This window comes from Chrysemys picta, chromosome 4 (assembly GCF_011386835.1).
Source record: "Chrysemys picta bellii isolate R12L10 chromosome 4, ASM1138683v2, whole genome shotgun sequence".
Classification (NCBI taxonomy): Eukaryota; Metazoa; Chordata; order Testudines; family Emydidae; genus Chrysemys; species Chrysemys picta.
In genome coordinates, this window is record NC_088794.1 from 27,373,388 (window position 1) to 27,398,204 (window position 24,817).

Genomic DNA, 24,817 nt, shown 5'->3' on the forward strand with positions numbered 1-24,817 from the left:
GGACTTGGTGAAGACTGAAAGGTGCCCCAAATCATGCTAGAACCATCAGCCCTGGAACTGGAAGAGAAAATGCATCACTGATAAAATAGGGCCAGGGTTCCTTGAACTTCTGTAACAGGGCCAGGGCAGTGCTATGTCGTCTTTGCACATTCAGTTCTAGATGATCTGGTGGTCCCTTCTGGCTTTAAACTCTATAAAACCAGCCTCTGTCAATCAACCCCAGCTCCAACTGGATGGCAATGCCTTCTGATGACACCAGGAATCAATTTCTACCCTCCACACTCACAGTGCAGGGTAAAAGATGTCCCTAGGACTATCATTTAAACAACCTAACTTGATGAACGTGCCCTTTGCTATTATGGGGGACATCTTTTGTATCCGCTATACACTCAGTCTTAAAGAACGCCCCCACCTTATTATCAGTGCATCCCAAGCCCATATTGGGGAGAGCACAGTGAAAGGGACCAGAAACACATTTGTCTCAACACATGAATTCCTGGGGACTCCTCTTTTCAGTGCATCCCAACCTCAACCTGGTGAAGGTACAGAGCACCACCTGACTTGGCTGACACACACAGCTTGTCTACACGTGAAAAGAGGTTGTCATTGGTCAGATAACCTCAATTTAACTGCAGCCTTTTTCTGAGTGTAGATGCAGAGTAACACATTTAATCTTGAGTGAGTTATTTGAGGGATGACCTCAACCAGCTCAACTCAATTGAGAAAAAATACGTTCTCTATGTCTACAGAAGGGAAAAGCTTGTGATTAGGTGGAGTTCAGGTAACACACTCGAACCTAATCAGTTCCACCCATAAAGTGTCTCTAGGTTCAGACACAAAAGATTATACACAGACAATGCCATGTCCAGTGTGGGAAGAAGACTGGGAAGAGGAGGGGACCCAGTAAACTATAGATAGGAGAAATGTGGGCTGCTAGTTCTAGCTACACTCACACAAAAAGCACATTACAGAGGGCTGAGTTCACTTCATGCAGTACCTCTCTTGTATGTGCGTTCTGAGACAGATAGAGACTGGAGTTGGTCTGAGCACCCTACAGCCAGTGCTCCTCCACTGCTTCTCTTCAGAACCTTTTTCTGAGTCAGGGTGGCAACTTAAGAGGTATGAGTTTCCCACATCCATAGCTTCTACAAGACACAGTTCCTCCTGCAGATTAAAAAAGCTGTGAGTTCCCTGTTCCCAGCAGTACTACAGTATTTTTAGCTGTTCTGAACAACTTTGCCTGAACCATCCAATAAACCATCATTGCTGGACACTGCAGACACTCCGTTGGAGAAGCTGCACCTTATGAAACAGGGCAAAGGGCCATAGCAGAGTCAGCAGCTGAGGAAGTGACTAGAGTAGGAATAAATAACATGTAAATACATGTGTCCCTCACAACAGTGATTTGGGCAGTTTACCTGAGCTGTTGTTAGCAGCAATGCTGCAGTGAGAAAAGGCATGAAGGATGTTCCAATGTAACAGAGGGTGAACCAGCCAGCAGCCTCTAGCATCAGAATTTGAAGGAAATTCAGGAAGAAAAAAAGATAACTAGGTTTGAAGAGTCCCATCCTCTTGACAGTGGCACATAGCTCATGGAAGTTTTCTACCAGCAATTTGTGTGGGGAGATTTATTATTACAGCACTTTAGGGACATACTTAAAACTAGTGAAATAAGGGTAAGTGTGACTTCAGCTATTGTAGCTGAACTGGTTTATCTCTACACTTGATAAGGGAGTATGATGGAGTGGCAGAGTTAGAGACTTTCATTTTCATTCTGTAACTTTTCCAAAAGTTGAGGAAGTTTTGAAAAGTTATGAAATGCACCAAAAGGAGGAAGAAGAAGAAGAAGAAGAAAAAAGAAAAACAACGACATATGATTCATTTGATTGTATTTAGAGGGGAAAAGGATAAGGAAGGGGAAAAACAACCCCCCAAAATTTCAAGAGTTTGACCTTTCAAAGTTTCAAATGTTCAGTTTCAATTAAAAAAACTCAGCATTTTTTGAAAAAATAATAAAAACTTTTGGTTTATTACAAAGGCCCTTTTTATCCAGAAAAGAGTTTCCAACAAAAAAATTGATCATTTCTCCTACTATGTAAAACTGTTACAGAGAAAACTCAGAAGCAGATCCTGTTCTTGGAGGTAAGAGACTTTGCTAGTGTGTGTGTGTCTGTGTTGGTGTTTTTCTGTGAAGGCTGTGTGGTTGGTATGATACTGTGTTTGGTGAGGACTGTCATGTGACTGGGTTGTCAGGCCTTTGATTAAGCCTTGAGCTCAGTAGAGCACACATTAAATGGACTAAGAACTGGATAAGTGACAGATCTCAAAGTAGTTATCAATGGGGAATCATTATTGTCTGGAGGTGTTTGTAGTGGGGTTCTGCAGGGATCTGTTTTATGTCTCGTGCTATTCAACATCAATGATCTGGAAGCAAATATACAATCACCGCTGATAAAATTTGTGGATGACACAAAGTGAAACACTGGAATGGGTTACTTAGGGAGGTGGTGGAATCTCCATTCTTAGAGGTTTTTAAGGCCTGGCTTGACAAAGCCCTGGCTGGGATGATTTAGTTGGGGTTGGTCCTGCTTCGATCAGGGGGTTGGACTAGATGACCTCCTGAGGTCTCTTACAACCCTAATCTTCTATGATTCTATGATTACTGGAATGGTAAATAATAATGAAGAAAGGGCACTCATACAAAGTGATTTGGGTCCATTGGTAAGCTGGGCCTAATCAAACAAAATGTGTTTTATTACACATGCATCTAGGAACAAAAAATGCAGGTCATGCCTACAGAATGGGGGACTTGTATCCTGGAAAGCAGTGACTTTGAAGAGGATTTAGGGGGCCATAGTGGACAAGCCACTGTACATGAGTTCCCAGTTTAATGCTGTGGCAAAAAGAGCTAATGTGATCTTTAGGTGTATGAATAGGGGAATGGTAAATAGGAGTAGGAAGGTGATTTTACCTCTGTTTGCCAGAATTGGTCAGACTGACACTGGAATACGGCATGCACTTCTGGTGTCCACATTTTAAAAAGGATATTGAAAAATCCGAGAGGGTGCAGAGAAGAGCCACAGAGTGATTAAAGAGCTGGAAAAAATTCCTTTTCAGTCAGAGACTTAAGGAGCTTAATCTGTTTAGTTTACCAAAAAGAAGATTGAGAGGGGACTTAATTGTGGAATATAAATACCTTCATGGCAAAAATATAACAGGTACTAAAGGGCTCTTTAAGCTAGTGGAGAAAGGCATACCTAGAACCAATGGGTGAAACTTAAAACCAGACAAACTCAAATTAGAAATAAGGCACACATATTTAACAGCAAGGGAGATTAATCATTGGAACAAACTATAAAGGGAAGTGGTAGATTCTCCATCTCTCTTGATGTCTTCAAATCAAGACTGGAAAATATGCTTTAGTCAAACACAAGTGATTGAGCTGAAAGTATTGGTTGTTATATAGGTCAGACTAGATGATTTAATTGTCCCTTCTGGCCTTAATCTTCTATGAATCTACTGAATATTGCTGATTCAGGCCATAGAGTTGTACCCAGTAATTTCTGCATTGACTTCTGGATGAACTCGAGTACATCTTTTAGAAAGGCATCCAATCTTGATTTAAAATAGCAGTTCCCAAACTATGGGAACCCAAATGGGGTTGAGCCATCAGCAGATGGGGTCATGATCCCAATTGAATATTCAAACCAATGACGAACACATCCAGATCTGCTCTGTTTATACATCCAAGGATGGTGATAGACCTTTTAGCCACAGCATTCCTCTGGGACCTCAATTGGTCACATACAATGACCTCTAAGTCCTCTTTGAAGTCACTGCTTTTCAGAATACTCTCCCCCAGCCTGTTAAATGTGTCCTTCAGTCTTTGTTCCTTGCATTTAGCTATAATAAATGTATGTTGTTTGACTGGCATGATTTCAATGGAAGTTAGGCATCTAAATACTTTTAAGGCTCTAGGACTTGGTGGCTTAGGTAAATTTACACTTGTCTTTGAACCTGAGTAACATCCAAGGGGTATGAGTTCAAGTACTGCCCTTGGCAGATTTCTGAGAAAATCTACTACACACATTGCTGGAGCTCCTTTCGGAAATTTTGCTGAGGGCAGGCAGTGTTATGGTGGAGCAGTAATGACTTCTACAATTAAGATTGTGCAGAGCTTTGTGTTTAGTAGCCAATTTTTCAAAGTAATCTAAAATCCACATGTATGGGGAGATTGTTTTGAAAACTGGTATTTCACATAGGATTATTATGTATATGTAGGGTCATTTGGTCAAGAGGGATCTGCTTTTAATTTTCAAAGTGCTCTAAATTCCATGTGCACAGTAAGATGGTCTTGAACATCATTTTGTGGTGCAAATTTGATGTTATTTGTTCAACTGGTTCCTGAGATGCAGCCTTCCTCCCATTAAAAAAAAAATAAAAAAGCTTCTTTTAAAAATTTTAAAACCTTATACCTTTTTTTTCACAGAGCCATGGAAAAAAATGTAGCTTTGACTCCCATAAAATTTATATCACTGGACTGCCCCTGAGTTCAGCTATACAAGAGTACCAGTGATCAATTTAGAAATATATTGCAGTACAAAAGTTTTAACATTTCTGTTTACCACAGTTCACACATCTGCAAATTAGTGTTTTCTCAGAAACAACCTATTGAGTGACACATACCGAATAACATGCTCACTGGTGGCTTAAGGGAATGGGTCCTGACCCTTGCATCCCAAGAGTGGGCATTCAAATTCTTTCCTCAGGAAATCTAAAAGGTGTGTATGTTTGTGTGTTCTGCCCAACATCTGGCCACAGTGGAGCCTCTTTTGGAAGTGTGAGAGAGGTGTGCAATTGTGAGGAAGCTCAGCACCTCACAAATGAACCCCCCTGATATCTACCCATCTGCCTAGCTCCTATTCTGAGACAGTCTTGTGGGTTGTACTGTGTCTGGGATATGAAGCCTAGAATGGTGGTATGGGGCTGGGCTGACAAGGGAATGACTGAAAATGACGCCAGAGTGGCAAGTTTTCCAGGACAAATCGGTTCTGTTATCAGAGAGGCTCACTAAACTTCTCTTGAGTGGCACTAGGCACAACGAACCAGCTCCATGATGGGAGCTGGGAACAAGCATGCTCAGTGTATGCCCCCGGAGCAGGGCCGGCTCTGACTTTTTTGCCGCCCTAGGCAAAAAAGCCACCCGCCGCCTCCCCACCCCCAGTGTGGCAGGGGAGGGCGCCGAGCCCGGCCGCGGGCCTGCAATACCCGACCGGCTGGAGCGCCGGGGGGAGGGCAGCGAGCCCGCCGCGACTCCGCTCTCCCCAGCGGCCAGAGCGCCGGGAGCAGGGCGGAGAGCCCGGCCGGGGCTCTCCACTCTCCCTGGCGGCCAGAGCGCCGGGGGGAGGGCGGCGAGCCCCCAGCGGCCAGAGCGCTGGGGGGAGGGCGGCGAGCCCGCCGCGGCTCTCCGCTCTCCCCGACCAGCTGGAGCGCCGGGGGGAGGGCAGCGAGCCCGCTGAGGCTCCGCTCTCCCTGGCGGCCGGAGCACTGTGGGGAGGGCGGCGAGCCCAGTCGTGGCCCCGCTCTCGGGCCGGAGCGCCCCGCCGCCCCCCTCCAGGCGCCGCCCCAAGCACATGCTTGGTGGGCTGGTGCCTGGAGCCGGCCCTGCACAGGAGACGTATGGGGAGCAGAGAATAGGCATGACTGATGAATGGCACAGACGTACAATGCTGAAATTGAAATGGGGAGCTGTAACTAATCCCTGGGTCAATACAGCTACACCTAACACAGTGAGGGTCAGTGAGAGGACTGAAGAGGAATGATGGTATAGAATTGTGTTGGACACAACATAACAAAACCTGTCATTTTCTGTGTTAGGGATAGGTCAGATTTGGTTTGGCCTCTGTACCTATTGCTAGCTCCAGGGAAGCAGAGTTTAAGGTTGTGTGGAGGTGTAGTGTAGAGACATTACCTTAATTCTGTATTTCCTGGTTTTCAGAAGTTTAAGTTTGCCTTAATTCTGTATTAATGAAGTTTTCTGGCAGTGAATATTCAACCTTATATATGCAACCCACTGGTCAATATGTATTATATGGCCTCCTCTGTGCTTAATCCACAGAGGATGTCAGACTGTTGCCAGTTCAGTCCGTGGTGTGTTGGCCAAGGTGGCGGCTGTCACATACACACTCATATTTTAAGTATCTACCCTCACACCTCTGAGAATAGAGCCTCTCTGGAAGCAAACAACTTTAAAATTCCATAAAAGAATTCTTTAATAAACACTTATAAATAAACACTTGAGAGCTGTTACGTGAAATGCATGCAAATTGCAAGAGAATAGATAAATGCATAATTTAACCTTTACACTGAAAAAATTCTGAAATAAATACTGTTAATGTAACTTTTATGTTTTAAAAAATTAATTGGGCAATAAGAATCTTTCCTAGTGAAGCCTGTTATTTCTGTACCTGACGGTGAATGCTGCTACGTGAAGGAGAATGTGATATATTCCATAACATGCATTGATTGATTTTGCAATGTAGTACATAAATTACAGAACTGCATTGTGTTTTAATATGAGTTACCTTTTGACTTCTTGCTTTTGATGGGCAACAAGAAAAGTCCAATTTACTACCTTTCTGCACTTTCTGTGGAAATGGGGGAAATCTATGCTCCCGCAGAAGGAGTCACTGGGACAATCTGCACTTGACAGGCTGTGCCATACCTAGAGGGAATCTGTGATGCTGGAGATATCCAATGGCTGATGGGTTCTTCCTACCTGCTACCACTATGCGGGGAATCACTGTAATGGGGGGGAAAGTAGGGGAGCTCAGTGAGAGTCAATATTGCACCAAGGGAAAAGCATGGCTGAGCAGCATTCCTGTCCATAGGCATTGTGGCTCTGTGTTGCAGTGTGATGTATAATGTGTACCAGGAGTGCTGGCTGCCACTGAATGAATGAAAAATCTGGTTTTTCATTTTTTGGGAACAAACTTGACTCCCAGATCCCACCCTATATCAATCCCTTAAAGACACTCACATTTTTGCAGGACTCAAAGCTGGGTTGACCAGGTGCCAGCTCCCCAATCAGCAGCAAGTTCATGGACTTTCTCATCAGTGTTTTATTGATATGGAAAGCTACAAAGGCATCCTGTAAATGCACAAAGGAATAGGGTGAGAAAACAACACACCAAGCATGGGGAAACACAAACAACATGAAACAGTAAGAAGCAATACTGTTCGGGAGGGCCCCTCTCCTCCTTCTCTATCTATTCAAGATATTGCTGGGATAAAGTTTAATACAACACTGTATGCACTCTATTTTAAGCTTAATTACATTAAAATAAACTGTGGTTGATTGGTATATGTCTGCACATGTCAATATCAAACTACAAACTGCATTTTGTTTTGTGATTGTCATTTGGATTGTAAACTGGATTTTTGCCCCTTAACCTCTATTTTGAGCTAAAACACACCAGAGAAATTCCTGCACCTAGCAAAAGGCTAAAAATAGCAATCCAAATAATCAACCTGTTGCTCTTCCAATCAAATGGAAGAACCACAGAACAATGATCTGGCTGCTGTCCAGAGGAACCAGTTCCCCCTGGTGAGTGACTCATCTGGCAGAGGGGACTGAAATTTATAAAAGGGATGATCTCTCAGTGGTTATTTTAGAAGAGACTATCAAGAGATGGTAAGCGTGGATAGGAGAAGAGATCTTTTTATTTTCTAAATGAGTATAAGTAGAGATTCAATCTATTGAAACAGCATCAGTAAAACATAACAAACAAAACATAACAGCATCAGCATAAAGATATGTCTGAGTCTAATAAGGTTGTTCAGAAATTGGTATTCTAGCAGTAAGAGCTACCAAAAGTGGGAAGGAAAAGTTATTCTACTCAGTAGTTTGTGCAATATCAGATAGGTTCAAAAACATCCTACTGCATATCTTGGGCTATAAAAAGCCTTTTCATTTGAATATGCATCAAATAATAGCTTTGTCTCCTTGTGGTTTAAAAAAATTACCTGAATTTGAATATTCAGATTAGGAGGGTAAGGAATGGAAGTTGCACATCCTTTTTCAATTTTTTCTTTCTGCTACTTCATAAACATCCAAAATTAGGATTTGTGTAACTTTAGCCATGACAGAAAATATGATTCTTACTACAGCTGGTTGGGAATTTTCTGATTTTTGTTGTTGTTGTTCTTGGAAAATTCCAATTAATTGAAACTGAAATGTTTCATGGGAATGTACCAGTTTTGATGGGAAAAGTTTCTTGGGTTCAGGATGGAATGTTGAGAGAGATTCAACCCAGAATAGCCAGGTGGTTAAGGCACTGATTTGTGAAACCAAAGTGCAGAGGATCTTGAACTGGGGTTTCCCACATCCCAAGTGCAGGCCTTAACCACCAGGCTGTTTGCTCTCACATACAAACACACACACATATGTTTACTTTTGAAAAGTCTCAGGTTCATTTCGGCAGGTAGAAAAATAGTTTCCCACCCTCCTCTATTCTTAATCCCTAAAAACTGTGACCTACATGTTCAAGCTGTGCCACAGCTGAAAACATTCATGTTATGTGCAGCGGCAGCCTAAAAGGCTAACAGAATGTTAGGAACCTTAGGAAAGGGATAGATAATAAGACAGCAAATATCATATTGCCTCTATATAAATCCATGGTATGCCCACACCTGGAATACTGGGTGCAGTTCTGGTCATCCCATCTCAAAAAAGATATATTAGAGTTGGAAAAAGTGAAGAGAAGGGCAACGTAAATGATGAAGGGTTGGGAACATCTTCCATATGAGGAGAGATTAAAAAGTCTGGGACTATTCAGCTTGGAAAAGAGATGACTAAGTGAGGATATGATAGAGGTCTATAAAATCATGACTTGTGTGGAGAAAGTGAATAAGGAGTGTTATTTGCTCCTTCATATAACACAAGAACCAGGGTCACCCAACGAAATTAATAGGCAGCAGGTTTAAAAGAAACAGAAGGAAGTACTTCTTGACACAACGCACAATCAACCTGTGCAGCTAGTTGCCAGGTGTTGTTGTGAAGGCCAAAAGTATAACTGGGTTAAAAAAAGAATTAGATAAATTCACGGAGGATAGGTTCCTCAATGGCTATTAGTCATGGTGGTCAGGGACACAACCCCATGCCCTGCATGTCCCTAGCCTCTGATTGCCAGAAGCTGGGAGTGGATGACAGGGAAGGGACCACTCAATAATTGCCCTGCTCATTCCCCCAACCTGGCATTAGCCACTGTTGGAAGACAGGATACTGGGCTCAATGGAGCATTGGTCTGACCCAGTATGGCTGTTCTTATGTTCTTAGCTCTTTTCAGGGCAGCTTGGGCTGGGGTGGAGGACAAGGGAGCTGTAAGTCCCTGTATTCCCCTGCACACCTGCACTGTTAAGGGCCAGGCCAGTCCCAGACATAATTTAGACCTCCCTTAGGCTGCTCTACATTATGGCTGGCTGCAATAGCCTCAATGAGGCATTCCACAGTGTGACCAGAAGCAATCCTGTATTCACAAACTACCCACTTTGTAATAATCTTTATACAAAATATGCCTTGTGAGGTATCATTTGAAAACTGCTGGTCAATAATATCATGGTGAAATATATGTAGCGGTTATTTATGTAAAGTTATGAAATCCCCCTTATGATGTTGTCGCCAGGAGGGCTTTGGCTTCCTAGACCACGGGATGCTATTCGAGGAAGGACTGCTAGGCAGAGATGGCGTTCACCTTTCGAGGAGAGGAAAGACCCTATTCGGACACAGACTGGCTAACCTAGTGAGGAGGGCTTTAAACTAGGTTCGACGGGGACAGGTGAGCAAAGCCCACAGGTAAGTGGGGAACATGGAGACCGGGGAGATGGGTTGGAAACGAGAGGGAGTGTGGGCTATATTGGCAGAGAGAAAGGAGGGTCAGGACAAAACTGGGAGGAAAGATCAAACCAGTATCTTAGGGTATGTCTACACTACGAAATTAGTTCGAATTTATAGAAGCCGGTTTTATTGAAATCGGTTGTATACAGCCGATTGTGTGTGTCCACACAATAAAATGCTCTAGGTGCTCTAGTCGGCGGACCACGTCCACAATACAAGGCTAGCGTCGACTTCCGGAGCATTGCACTATGGGTAGCTATCCCACAGCTATCCCACAGTTCCCGCAGTCTCCGCCGCCCCTTGGAATTCTGGGTTGAGATCCCAATGCCCGGATGATGCAAAACAGTGTCGCGGGCGGTTCTGGGTACATGTCGTCAGGCCCCTCCCTCCCCCGTCACAGCAACGGCAGACAATAGATTCGCGCCTTTTTACCTGGGTTACCTGGGTTACCTGTGCAGACAACATGGAGCCCGCTCAGCTCAGCTGAGCTCACCGTCACCATATGTCCTCTGGGTGCCGGCAGACGTGGGACTGCATTGCTACACAGCAGCAGCTGCTAACTGCCTTTTGGCGGTAGACGGTGCAGTAGACTGGTAGCCTTCATCGGCGATCTGGGTGCTGGCAGCCATGGGGCTTGCCTTTTGGCAGTAAATGGTGTATTACGACTATTAGCCGTCCTATTACAAGTTGGGTCATCGCACGTTAGCAGAATCTTCCCCGAGCAGCCGATTGTGCAATAGGCCTGAAGACCATTGTCATACACCGCCCCGTATTTGCTGCCAAGCACCCAGAAAGATGCCGAGGGCTATCAGTCACGCTGCACCGTCGTCTTAAGATGTAAAAAATAGATTTGCTCTGTATTCATTTGCTTCCCCCTCCCTCCGTCAAATCAACGGCCTGCTAAGCCCAGGGTTTTCAGTTTAATCTTTGGTGGGGACCATTCTGTGTGACAGTTGTTTGTGTCTCTCCCTGATGCACAGCCACCATTCTTGATTTTAATTCCCTGTGCCTGTACGCCATGTCGTCACTCGGCCCGCCCTCCCTCCTTCCCCTAGTCCATCAGATACTACGTTTGCGCCACAGCTCAGAGAGCCGAGAAGCAGTTCGCGCCTTTTCTTTGAATTCTGGGTTGAGATCCCAATGCCCGGATGATGCAAAACAGTGTCGCGGGCGGTTCTGGGTACATGTCGTCAGGCCCCTCCCCCCTCGTCACAGCAACGCAGACATTAGATTCGCGCCTTTTTACCTGGGTTACCTGTGCAGACAACATACCACGGCAAGCATGGAGCCCGCTCAGCTCAGCTGAGCTCACCGTCACCATATGTCCTCTGGGTGCCGGCAGACGTGGGACTGCATTGCTACACAGCAGCAGCTGCTAACTGCCTTTTGGTGGTAGACGGTGTAGCATGAGTGATAGTCGTGGGGCTGGCAGCCGTAGGGCTGCATTGCACCAGCCCCTTGCCAGGCGATGGTATATTATGACTGGTACCCGTCGTCATCGTATTGGTGTGGCTGTCAATCATGGCCACCTGGGCAGACATGCTACTGTTTCGATGATGATGGCTACCAGTCATAATATACTATTTTCTGCCAATTGCCCAGTATTGTCTGCTAAGCACCCAGAAGAGGCCAAGGGCGATGCTGGGTGCTGGTGGACGTGGGGCTGGCAGACGTGGGGCTGCATTGCTACACAGCAGCAGCCCCTTGCCTTTTGGCAGATGATGGTATTTTATGATTGGTATCCGTCATCATCGTACTGGAGAGGCTATCACTCATGCTGCACTGTCGGCTGCCAGCTTAAGATGTAAAAAATAGATTTGTTCTGTATTCATTTGCTTCCCCTTCCTCCGTGAAATCAATGGCCTGCTAAGCCCAGGGTTTTCAGTTTAATCTTTGGGGGGACCATTCTGTGATACTACTTTCGCGCCTTTTTTCTGACCAGGCGCCATAGCTAGCACTGGGATCATGGAGCCCGCTCAGATCACCGCGGCAATTATGAGCACTATGAACACCACGCGCATTGTCCTGGAGTATATGCAGAGCCAGGACATGCCAAGGCGAAACCCGGACCAGGCGAGGAGGCGATTGCAGCACGGAGACGAGAGTGATGAGGAAGTTGACATGGACATAGACCTCTCACAAGGCACAGGCCCCAGCAATGTGGAAATCATGGTGTCACTGGGGCAGGTTGATGCCGTGGAACGCCGATTCTGGGCCCGGGAAACAAGCACAGACTGGTGGGACCGCATCGTGCTGCAGGTATGGGACGATTCCCAGTGGCTGCGAAACTTTCGCATGCGTAAGGGCACTTTCATGGAACTTTGTGACTTGCTTTCCCCTGCCCTGAAACGCCAGGATACCAAGATGAGAGCAGCCCTCACAGTTGAGAAGCGAGTGGCGATAGCCCTGTGGAAGCTTGCAACGCCAGACAGCTACCGGTCAGTCGGGAATCAATTTGGAGTGGGCAAATCTACGGTGGGGGCTGCTGTGATCCAATTTGCCAGGGCAATGAAAGACCTGGTGATAGCAAGGGTAGTGACTCTGGGCAACGTGCAGTCAATAGTGGATGGTTTTGCTGAAATGGGATTCCCAAACTGTGGCGGGGCCATAGACGGAACCCATATCCCTATCTTGTCACCGGAGCACCAAGCCACCGACTACGTAAACCGCAAGGGGTACTTTTCAATGCTGCTGCAAGCCCTGGTGGATCACAAGGGACGTTTCACCAACATCAACGTGGGATGGCCGGGAAAGGTACATGATGCTCGCGTCTTCAGGAACTCTGCTCTGTTTCGAAAGCTGGAGGAAGGGACTTTCTTCCCGGACCAGAAAGTGACCATTGGGGATGTTGAAATGCCTATCATGATCCTTGGGGACCCAGCCTACCCCTTAATGCCATGGCTCATGAAGCCGTACACAGGCAGCCTGGACAGGAGTCAGGACCTGTTCAACTACAGGCTGAGCAAGTGCCGAATGGTGGTGGAATGTGCATTTGGACGTTTAAAAGCGCGCTGGCGCAGCTTACTGACTCGCTCAGACCTCAGCGAAAAGAATATCCCCATTGTTATTGCTGCTTGCTGTGCGCTCCACAATATCTGTGAGAGTAAGGGGGAGACCTTTATGGCGGGGTGGGAGGTTGAGGCAACTCGCCTGGCCGCTGATTACGCGCAGCCAGACACCAGGGCGGTTAGAGGAGCACAGCAGGGCGCGGTGCGCATCAGAGAAGCTTTGAAAATGAGTTTTGTGACTGGCCAGGCTACTGTGTGAAACTTCTGTTTGTTTCTCCTTGATGAACCCTCCAAACTCCCCCCCCCCGACCCAGTTCACTCTACTTCCCTGTAAACCAACCACCCCACCCCACCCTCCCCTCCCGCTTGCAGAGGCAATAAAGTCATTGTTTTTTCACATTCATGCATTCTTTATTAGTTCCTCACAGAAGTAGGGGGATAATTGCCAAGGTAGCCTGGGATGGGTGGGGGAGGAGGGATGGAAAAGGACACACTGCATTTTAAAACTTTAACTCTTATTGAAGGCCAGCCTTCTGATGCTTGGGCGATCATCTGGAGTGGAGTGACTGGGTGGACGGAGGCCCCCCACACCGTGTTCTTGGGCGTCTTGGTGAGGAGGCTATGGAACTTGGGGAGGAGGGCTGTTGGTTACACAGGGGCTGTAGCGGCGGTCTCTGCTCCTGCTGCCTTTCCTGCAACTCAACCATACGCTCGAGCATATCAGTTTGATGCTCCAGCAGACGGAGCATTGCCTCTTGCCGTCTGTCTGCAAGCTGACGCCACCTATCGTCTTCAGCCCGCCACTTGCTCTGTTCATCCCGCGATTCAGCCCGCCACCTCTCCTCTCGTTCATATTGGGCTTTTCTCATCTCTGACATTGACTGCCTCCACGCATTCTGCTGTGCTCTATCAGCGTGGGAGGACATCTGCAGCTCCGTGAACATATCGTCCCTCGTCCTACGTTTTCTCTTTCTAATGTTCACAAGCCTCTGCGAAGGAGAAACATTTGCAGCTGGTGGAGGAGAAGGGAGAGGTGGTTAAAAAAGACACATTTTAGAGAACAATGGGTACACTCTTTCATTACAAGGTCGCATATTTCGGCTTGCAGGCAGCCATGGTAGGCCACAGTGTTTTGGCTTTTTTAACCTTCTTAACATGCGTGAAAGGTTGCAAACAGCAGCGCATTTCCCATATCAAGGATGAATTGGGTTGTCCATTTAAAATGGGGTTTCAATGTAAAAGGAGGGGGCTGCGGTTTCCTGGTTAACATGCGGCACAAACACAAGTAAACCACCCCCCCCCCCACACACACACACGATTCTCTGGGATGATCACTTCACCCCTCCCCCCACCGCGTGGTTAACAGCGGGGAACATTTCTGGTCAGAAGAGCAGGAACGGGCGCCTCTGAATGTCCCCTTAATAAAATCACCCCATTTCAACCAGGAGAGCTTTCTGGAGATGTCCCTGGAGGATTTCCGCTCCATCCCCATACACGTTAACAGACTTTTCCAGTAGATGTACTGGCTGCGATTGCCAGGGCAAATTAATCATTAAACACGCTTGCTTTTTTTTTGTAATGTTTACAAATATTTACAAAGTTACACTCACCAGAGGTCTCCTGTGTGCCCTGAGGGTCTTGGGTGAGTTCGGGGGTTACTGGTTCCAGGTCCAGGGTCACAAACATATCCTGGCTGTTGGGGAAACCGGTTTCTCCGCTTCCTTGCTGCTGTGAGCTACCTACAGTACCTCCATCGTCATCTTCCTCGTTCCCCGAACCGTCTTCCCTGTGTGTTTCTCCAGTGAGAGAGTCATAGCACACGGTTGGGGTAGTGGTGGCTGCACCCCCTAGGATCGCATGCAGCTCCGCGTAGTAGCGGCAAGTTTGCGGCTCTGCCCCGGACCTTCCGTTTGCTTCTCTGGCTTTGTGGTAAGCTTGCCGTAGCTCCTTAATTTTCACGCGGCACTGCTGTGTGTCCCTGTTATGGCCTCGGTCCTTCATGGCCTTGGAGATCTTTTCTAATACTTTTCCATTTCTTTTACTGCTACGGAGTTCAGCTATCACTGCTTCATCTCCCCATATGGCGAGCAGATCTCGTACCTCCCGTTCGGTCCATGCTGGAGCTCTTTTGCGATCCTGGGACTCCATCACGGTTACCTGTGCTGATGAGCTCTGCGTGGTCACCTGTGCTCTCCACGCTGGGCAAACAGGAAATGAAATTCAAACATTCGCGGGTCTTTTCCTGTCTACCTGGTCAGTGCATCTGAGTTGAGAGTGCTGTCCAGAGCGGTCACAATGAAGCACTGTGGGATAGCTCCCGGAGGCCAATAACGTCGAATTCCGTCCACACTACCCCAATTCCGACCCGCAAAGGCCGGTTTTATCGCTAATCCCCTCGTCGGAGGTGGTGTAAAGAAACCGGTTTAAAGGACCCTTTAAGTCGAAAGAAAGGGCTTCGTTGTGTGGATATCAGGAAAAACTATTTCACTAGGAGGGTGGTGAAACACTGGAATGCGTTACCTAGGGAGGTGGTGGAGTCTCCTTCCTTGGAGGTTTTTAAGGCCCGGCTTGACAAAGCCCTGGCTGGGATGATTTAGCTGGGAATTGGTCCTGCTTTGAGCAGGGGGTTGGACTAGATGACCTCTTGAGGTCCCTTCCAACTCTGATGTTCTATGATTCTATGATTCTATGTGTCCAGGCTTAATTCGGTTTAACGCTGCTAAAGTCGACCTAAACCCGTAGTGTAGACCAGGCCTTAGATGCCTATATACAAATGCAAGAAGTATGGGGAATAAGCAGGAAGAACTGGAAGTGCTAATAAATAAATACAACTATGACATTGTTGGCATCACTGAAACTTGGTGGGATAATACACATGATTGGAATGTTGGTGTGGATGGGTACAGCTTGCTCAGGAAGGATAGACAGGGGAAAAAGGGAGGAGGTGTTGCCTTATATATTAAAAATGTGCACACTTGGACTGAGGTAGAGATGGACATAGGAGATGGAAGTGTTGAGAGTCTGTGGGTTAGGCTAAAAGGGGCAAAAAACAAGGGAGATGTCATGCTAGGAGTCTACTACAGGCCACCTAACCAGGTGGAAGAGGTGGATGAGGCTTTTTTAAGCAACTAACAAAATCATCCAAAGCCCAAGATTTGGTGGTGATGGGGGACTTCAACTATCCGGATATATGTTGGGAAAATAACACAGCGGGGCACAGACTATCCAACAAATTCTTGGACTGCATTGGAGACAACTTTTTATTTCAGAAGGTTGAAAAAGCTACTGGGGGGAAGCTATTCTAGACTTGATTTTAACAAATAGGGAGGAACTCATTGAGAATTTGAAAGTAGAAGGCAGCCTGGGTGAAAGTGATCATGAAATCATAGAGTTTGCAATTCTAAGGAAGGGTAGAAGGGAGAACAGCAAAATAGAGACAATGGATTTCAGGAAGGCAGATTTTGGTAAGCTCAGAGAGCTGATAGGTAAGGTCCCATGGGAATCAAGACTGAGGGGAAAAACAACTGAGGAGAGTTGGCAGTTTTTCAAAGGGACACTATTAAGGGCCCAAAAGCAAGCTATTCCGCTGGTTAGGAAAGATAGAAAATGTGGCAAAAGACCACCTTGGCTTAACCACGAGATCTTGCACGATCTAAAAAATAAAAAAGAGTCATATAAAAAATGGAAACTAGGACAGATAACAAAGGATGAATATAGGCAAACAACACAGGAATGCAGGGGCAAGATTAGGAAGGCAAAGGCACAAAATGAGCTCAAACTAGCTACGGGAATAAAAGGAAACAAGAAGACTTTTTATCAATACATTAGAAGCAAGAGGAAGACCAAAGACAGGGTAGGCCCACTGCTTAGTGAAGAGGGAGAAACGTAACAGGAAACTTGGAAATGGCAGAGATGCTTAATGACTTCTTTGTTTCGGTCTTCACCGAGAAGTCTGAAGGAATGCCTAACATAGTGAATGCTAATGGGAAGGGGGTAGGTTTAGTGGATAAAATAAAAAAAGAACAAGTTAAAAATCACTTAGAAAAGTTAGATGCCTGCAAGTCACCCGGGCCTGATGAAATGCATCCTAGAATACTCAAGGAGCTAATAGAGGAGGTATCTGAGCCTCTAGCTATTATCTTTGGAAAGTCATGGGAGACGGGAGAGATTCCAGAAGACTGGAAAAGGGCAAATATAGTGCCCATCTATAAAAAGGGAAATAAAAACAACCCAGGAAACTACAGACCAGTTAGTTTAACTTCTGTGCCAGGGAAGATAATGGAGCAAGTAATTAAGGAAATAATCTGCAAACACTTGGAAGGTGGTAAAGTGATAGGGAACAGCCAGCATGGATTTGTGAAGAACAAATCATGTCAAACCAATCTGATAGCTTTCTTTGATAGGATAACGAGCCTTGTGGATAAGGGTGAAGCTGTGGATGTGGTATACCTAGACTTTAGTAAGGCATTTGATACAGTCTCGCATGATATTCTTATCGATAAACTAGGCAAATACAATTTAGATGGGGCTACTATAAGGTGGGTGCATAACTGGCTGGATAACCGTACTCAGAGAGTTGTTATAATGGTTCCCAATCCTGCTGGAAAGGCGTAACGAGTGGGGTACCACAGGGGTCTGTTTTGGGACTGTCTCTGTTCAATATCTTCATCAACGACTTAGATATTGGCATAGAAAGTACGCTTATTAAGTTTGCGGATGATACCAAACTGGGAGGGATTGCAACTGCTTTGGAGGACAGGGTCATAATTCAAAATGATCTAGACAAATTGGAGAAATGGTCTGAGTTAAACAGGATGAAGTTTAACAAAGACAAATGCAAAGTGCTCCACTTAGGAAGGAACAATCAGTTTCACACATACAGAATGGGAAGAGACTGTCTAGGAAGGAGTACGGCAGAAAGGGATCTAGGGGTTATAGTGGACCACAAGCTAAATATGAGTCAACAGTGTGATGCTGTTGCAAAAAAAGCAAACATGATCCTGGGATGTATTAACAGGTGTGTTGTGAGCAAGACACGAGAAGTCATTCTTCCGCTCTACTCTGCTCTGGTTAGGCCTCAGCTGGAGTATTGTGTCCAGTTCTGGGCGCCGCATTTTAAAAAAGATGTGGAGAAATTGGAAAGGGTCCAGAGAAGAGCAACAAGAATGATTAAAGGTCTTGAGAACATGACCTATGAAGGAAGGCTGAAAGAATTGGGTTTGTTTAGTTTGGAAAAGAGAAGACTGAGAGGGGACATGATAGCAGTTTTCAGGTATCTAAAAGGGTGTCATAAGGAGGAGGGAGAAAACTTGTTCACCTTAGCCTCTAAGGATAGAACCAGAAGCAATGGGTTTAAACTGCAGCAAGGGAGGTCTAGGTTGGACATTAGGAAAAAGTTCCTAACTGTCAGGGTGGTTAAACACTGGAATAAATTGCCTAGGGAGGTTGTGGAATCTCCATCTCTGGAGATATTTAAGAGTAGGTTAGATAAATGTCTATCAGGGATGGTCTAGACAGTATTTGGTCCTGCCATGCGGGCAGGGGACTGGACTCGATGACCTCTCGAGGTCCCTTCCAGTCCTAGAATCTATGAATCTATGTTATTAGCATATGTTCAAAATCACACAGTTCTGCCTGGGAAAAAATTGTTAAACAGGTCTGTCCTAAACAAAGGAATGTGTGTGTATCTCAGTTTACATATATGTAGTACACAGAGTCCTCGTGACAGCAAAGTGGGCGGGGGGAGGGGGCAAAGGCAGGAGACCAGGCAAATCTGCATTTCAGCAGATAGAAAAGAGGTGAGAAGAAAGAGCATGGAGCCACCTTCACCACCAGAGCCTTCTTCACTGTTTGAATAAACTTTGCTTTGAGGGATAATCATCAGAAGAATCCACTTCAAAGGGTGACTGGACTATAAAAGTGATGGGCAAAAACACCCCAAGGCATCTTTCTTTCCATCTCTCTCTCTTTCACAACAAGAGAACCAGCCCTTTGACTTTGGGGGAGAGGGGAGAATCCCGACCTGAGAATTTGGTCCGTCATGTTGCTGGGAACACGTGGTAAGGACTTAAGCTAGATTTGGTTCAAAGTAAAGTTTTAGCTATTTGAAAGTGTTTTATCTGTATTTGTCTTGTAATCATTGCTGACTTTAATACCTTATACTTGTACTCACTTAAAATCCTATCGTCTATTGTTAATAAACTTGTTTTATCTTTTAATCTAAACCAATCCAGTGTTGTCTTTAAACCAAACTGTTTGGTAACTCTGGTTAAAGTAGCAAACTGTTGAATATTGACCCACTTACATGGGCAAGGGACCTCTGTTCTCCAAACTACCCAGGAGAGGGCTGGACAGTGCAGAACACAGTTTTGGGAAAATCCAGGACTGGGAGTGTGTTATTGTCACCCTGCAAGTAGTAACCAAGGCTGGTGGGAGCCAGAGTGTGGCTGGAGTGTTGCTGACAGGCTGCTGGATCAGAACTGCTGCTATACACAGACACTTAAGTGTGAGTTGCAGAATGACAGGCTATTTGTGAGCCGCCCAGGTTGGGAGCTACAACACTGCCCTCTCTGCATTATCCATATTAAAAGGGACCCCACCCAGTCATGATATGATTGCTCTCTTTAAATATATCAGAGGGATAAATACCAGGGAGGGAGAGGAATTATTTCAGCTCAGTACTAATGTGGACACGAGAACGAATGGATATAAACTGGCCGTCGGGAAGTTTAGTCTTGAAATTAGACGAAGGTTTCTAACCATCAGAGGGGTGAAATTTTGGAACAGCCTTCCGAGGGAAACAGTGGGGGCGAAAGACCTCTCTGGCTTTAAGCTTAAGCTAGATAAGTTTATGGAGGGAATGGTTTGATGGGATAACGTGATTTTAGTCAATTGGTCAACAACGTGGCATCGCTGGTAAATAGTATCAATGGCCAATGAGGGTCTGGCTGGAGAATCTTGCCTGCATGCTCGGGGTTCTACTGATCACCATATTTGGGGTCAGGAAGGAATTTTCCTCCAGGGTAGATTGGCAGAGGCCCTGGAGGTTTTTCGCCTTCCTCCGCAGCATGGGGCAGGGGTCGCTAGCTGGGGGATACTCTGCGACTTGAAGTCTTTAAATCGCAGGATTTGGGGACTTCAACAGCTGAGTTAAGGGAAAGGGAGTGGGTCAGCTTTTGTGGCCTGCACCATGCGGGAGGTCCGACTAGATGATCATACTGGTCCCTTCTGACCTTAACGTCTATGAGTCTATGAGTCAGTCTTGCCCACCCAAGAGCCAATTGCCTACCGCACTCCTCTCAGTTTCACCTCTCCCAGGGCCCTGAAAACCCACTGGCCCTGCCAAACTTTTCCCTGTTCCATCCCTATTAGAACTCCCTTTGCCATTTACCTCTCTCCCCCGGTAGTCTGGTAGTTAACTCCAAAAGGGATGATGCAACTGGATAAACACGGATTCTGACTCAGGTTCTGGGAACAAAACATTCTTGGCAGCATGATCCCAGCTGTCAAGTGCCATGCCAGAACAAATTAGATTAAGAAAAAGCCTGACTGCCCATGCTTTGTCAATAAAGCCTTCCACCAGGATGAAAAACAGAACAGCAATGAATTCTACAACCTTAAGTTTTGGCTGTCCCGCACTACCTGTAAAAACAGAGACGAACAAATTATTAAGCAATAAATCTGTAAGCACCTAGAGGACAATAGGGTTATAAATAATAACTAACATGAATTTGTCAAAACAAATCATGCCAAACCAGCCTAATTTCCTTTCTTTGACAGGGTTACTGGCCTAGCAGATCGGGGGAAGGTGTTGACATGTTGTAGCTTGATTCTAGGAAGGTTTTTGACACAGTCCCATAAGCAAACTAGGGAAATGAGGCCTAGAGGGAGTTACCAAAAGATGGGTGTCCTACTGGTTGCAAGACTGTATTCCAGAGTAGTTATCAATGGTTTGCTGTAAAAGTTGGGGGATACCTGTATTGGGGTCCCCCAGGGGTCTGTCCTGGGTCTGGGTACGATTCAGTATTTTCTTTGGTGACCTGGATCATGGAGTCAGGGCTGGCTCCAGACACCAGCTTAACGAGCGGCACCTGCGGCAATTCGGGGGCGAAGGACCTGCCACTGAACTGCCGCCGCCGATCGTGGCTTTTTTTTTTCCAATTGCCGCCGCTGGAGCGGCAGAAATGCTGGAGCCGGCCCTGCATGGAGTGGAGTCTGCTTATAAAATGTGCAGAGGACACCAAGCTGGGAAGGGTTGCTAGCACTGTGGAGGATAGGATTAGAATTCAAAATGACTTTGACCAGCATCCCCACAAGAGAACCACCTGACTTCTTTGATTCCCCTCCCCCACACACTTCTGGCAGTCTATTGGCTTGCACCCTCTCAGGAGCTCTTTGGATGCTGAATACACCAGGTGCTGCCCACGACATGCCCCTTCCCTTACATGTGCTCTGCTCCCTCAAGGCCACTAGTCTCACCATCAATTAGTTATCCTTGGGGGAGCAGGTCCCACGTCCCCAGTCCACTTGGCACTTTACCAGGAAGAGGTTTTTAATTATTATTTTTAAATGGCTCCCACCTCTTGTCACAGGGGAGATGGTTTATTTGTATTCCCTTTGTTTTTAAACTTCATTGGTCCTTCCCTCATCTCTACAGCTACCCATTGTCTCACTGACTGTTAGAATGGCAAACAGGGCTCTCCATAACAAAGAGAAGAAATCAATATCCCAGATTACCCCCCAGTCCTAATGCAAGGAAGGGTTACAGAAGGAAAGTGTTATTAAAGCACTGTGAAATACTATTATCAGGGCTTGTCTATACCACACATGCATTGCTGAGCCCCCTGGTAGAAACGTGGCTTAAACCAGCAGGAGTTTTTCTGCAGGCATAGCTAAACCACCTCCCTGGAAGACATTAGCTTTGCCGAGTTGCACCCACACTGGGGGTAATGACAGTATAGCTACATTGGCAAAAAGTGTGACCCCCCCTTCTAACTGACATAGCTATGCCAGCAAAACTTTGTAGTGTAGACAGTGGGTATATGTACTCTAGAAATGCTGTAGCAGAGACATTTAGGCTGGGTCTACATTAGTAAGCTTACAGCGGCACAGCTGTACCACTGTAAGATTGCTTGTGTAGCCACTCTATGCTGAGCAGAGAGAGCTCTCCCGTTGACATAATAAAACCACCTCAATGAGTGGCAGTACCTATGCTGGTGGGAGAGGCTCTCCCGCCGACATAGTGCTGTGCACACCGGTGAAACTTATATCACTCAGGAGGGGTGCTTTTCTTCACACCCCTGAGTGACATAAGCTTTGCCAGCATAAGTGGTAGTTTAGACATGGCCTTACACAGCAACAGAAGGAGTTCTTCCATCGCTGTAGTAAATCCACCCTCAGTTCCTTCTCTGCCATGAAGTTCTATAGCAGAGAACTCCAGAGCAGAGGGGAAGGAGGGAGGGTAGTGGAGCACCCATAAGGACACACATTTCGAAGACCCGCAGATACTGCACAGGGTGAGTAACCTCTTCTTCTTCGAGTAGTGCCACTATGGATGCTCCACTCTGGGTGATCACCAAGCAGTTCTCACTAAGGAGGAGGGAGCTTTGGAGTCGAGTCCAAAACTGAAGATAACACAGCAGAGCCAAACGTAGCATGGGAAGCTGAGATCTGGGTTACTGCACAATGTTCAGAAAAAGGTACGTTTAGAGGTCCAAATCCCGGACCTAAACATTTCAGTAACAGGAACATTTTTCAGAAAGGCTATTCAAGTAGAAAGATCTCGTTGAGTGTGTTTGTACACCTGAAGGAAGTTGGAGATCCCAAGATTGATAGTGACAATTAATGCAGCCCTATATCTGCCTAGCATCTCTGCTTGGAGGCGGCCAACCCTTTAGATCTGTCTGCAATAGAGAAACAATTTGAAAGACTTTCTAAAAGATTTAGTCTTCTCAAGTTAAAAGGCCAAAGCCCTCCTATCACCATGCCTCAGTGAGTCACAGCTGAGGATGCCAAATTCAGGATAAACTGCTGAGAAATAGGGCAAGCTCACCCCAAACTGGTGGTTATTCTCTCGTTAGATTATAGGAAGCCAGTAACAAAAGTAAATTTCTGTCTCGCTACATTGGTTAACAAGAAGTCAAAAAATGTAGTCTCTGGGCGTTCCAGCCCTTCTTTCACCGCCCAAACACTGTACTCGATGATGAGTGGTTACTGAAAACCAATTTCATCAAACAAATGGTCCTTCTGATCTCAAGAGATCAGCCATGTAGTCAGAACACAGAGACTGGGGGGCAAGGATTTGCCTGGCTTCTTGAGAGAAAAGATGAGGGATGGTCTGGAAGGTGATCAGAGAGCAAACAGCCAGCTGGATGAGGTAAGGGAATGTTTGTCTGTCTTGGCCACATCAGGACTACTAGGATAGCCCTGGCCTTTTCTTTCCTTATCTTGATCAGAACCAGGAGTGGCAGAAGCGCCCTGAAAGTGGGGGTGGGGGGCCACAGATGCCCAAACTGTGGCCATACCCCATTGTGCTGCCCAGCCATAGGGTGCCCAACTTTGCTTGGATGTATTCCTGAAGGTTTCATCACATGACAATCTTTAATTAAAGATTAATCTTTAATTCCTGGAGACTCATAGGCAATCCTGGAGGGTTGGCAACCCTACCCCCCCAAGGTCCCTCTCCTGCACCGCCCCTTCTCCCCAACACCCGCCCTCGTGCCGCCCATACCCCTCTGAGCCTCCACCCCCACACCGCTTCTTCCCCTGAAGCCCCACTCCTGTGTCACCTCTTCCCCTCAAGATCCCACCCCCCATTCGCTCCTCTCTGCCACCTCCCCATCGTCGCTCACCCTTATGGCCAGTAAAAAGGCGGGGCATGGTTTCCTGGCCCCCCTATTCTGGTGCCCCAGATCAGAACTTTGGATATTAAATGCTTTAAATCTTTTAGGAAACTTGCAATTATATAAACCATTGTTTTTGTTATAGATCTAGTGTGGGAGCCGTTCTCTGCCACTTGCAAAGCTTACGTTTCCATTGAGATGAATAGTCCTTCTATTTGGCTTTAATCTTGTTGATTTATATAACATTATATAAACAGCAGTTCACCCTTCCTGGAATACTGTTCCATTCTGGCACCCTATCTCAAAAAAGATATAACAGAAATAGGAGTTCAGAAACAGGGGATAAGAATATTTGGAAGAGTGGAGAGATTTCCATATGAGGGGACATGAAAAGATTGGATCCATTTAGTTGAGAGAGGAGTAAGAGGAAACATAATAGAGATATGCAAAATAATGTATAGCATACGGACAGTAAAGGGGGTGCTCCTGTTTATTCTTTTCAATAATACAAGAACAAGAGGACTGTCCCAGCTTGCCTGAGCCAGGGGTGTCTTGCAAAGTGAGCTCACCTAGTTTTCAACGGTCCAGCCAACGTCTAACTCGCAGAAAATAAATCTAAAAGGGGTCTCCATGACCTAAAACAAAGTGTGGTCAGTAATAGCCCCTGACTTGACCCAACTTCTTGGATTGTGTTAGAGGGAAGATCCATCCTCCCTCCCCTGGCTTCTATATCTGTAATCACCTCAGAGAACAAGCACTGGTGAATATTTTCTTTTCTATTTTGTGCTGTTTCTGATTTATCCAGGCTGGTTCTGATCTAATTAATACTAATGCAAGAAATAGCAGGGACTATTCAGAAACAGTCACAGAGGGATGGGGCTGGATAGAGATTGACTAGAAGGCTGTTCTAACCATAAGGGGCAGAGTTAAGAAAGGCACAAAGTTAGGAGTAAGGGAATGTTAGGTGTAGGCATGAGCACTGGGGGCTGAGGGAGACTCGTTGCCTACAACCCCTAAACTTTTACTCTCTTGTTGATTGAATCTCTTCATATGGTTTTACATCTCATGAATTC

At 46.0% G+C, this 24,817-nt stretch overlaps 2 protein-coding genes across 2 annotated transcripts in view; both read right to left on the reverse strand.

Moving 5' to 3' along the window:
• Positions 1-11,091, reverse strand: part of LOC101952648 (acyl-CoA (8-3)-desaturase) — a 35,571-nt gene extending 24,480 nt beyond the window's left edge. Inside the window, 1 exon segment of the mRNA XM_065591838.1 lies at positions 7,040-11,091. Coding sequence (XP_065447910.1) covers positions 7,040-7,216 — 177 coding nt within the window. The 5' untranslated portion in view covers positions 7,217-11,091.
• Positions 11,092-13,292: 2,201 nt separating this feature from the next.
• LOC135982938 (myb/SANT-like DNA-binding domain-containing protein 2) lies at positions 13,293-15,181 on the reverse strand. The gene is made up of 2 exons (XM_065591841.1): positions 14,514-15,181; positions 13,293-13,915 (listed from the first exon to the last, which is right to left on the reverse strand). Exons 1-2 carry the CDS (start codon positions 15,049-15,051, stop codon positions 13,452-13,454), a joined length of 1,002 nt encoding a protein of 333 aa, XP_065447913.1. The 5' UTR covers positions 15,052-15,181; the 3' UTR covers positions 13,293-13,451.
• Positions 15,182-24,817: the final 9,636 nt, after the last annotated feature.

Excerpts from the sequence above, each read along its gene's own strand:
- LOC135982938 (XM_065591841.1), bottom strand. The coding sequence starts at position 15,051 with ATGGAGTCCCAGGATCGCAAAAGAGCTCCAGCATGGACCGAACGGGAG. Across the intron at positions 13,916-14,513 it reads GGGCACACAGGAGACCTCTG|CTGCAAATGTTTCTCCTTCG; the intron begins GTGAGTGTAACT and ends CTCCTCCACCAG.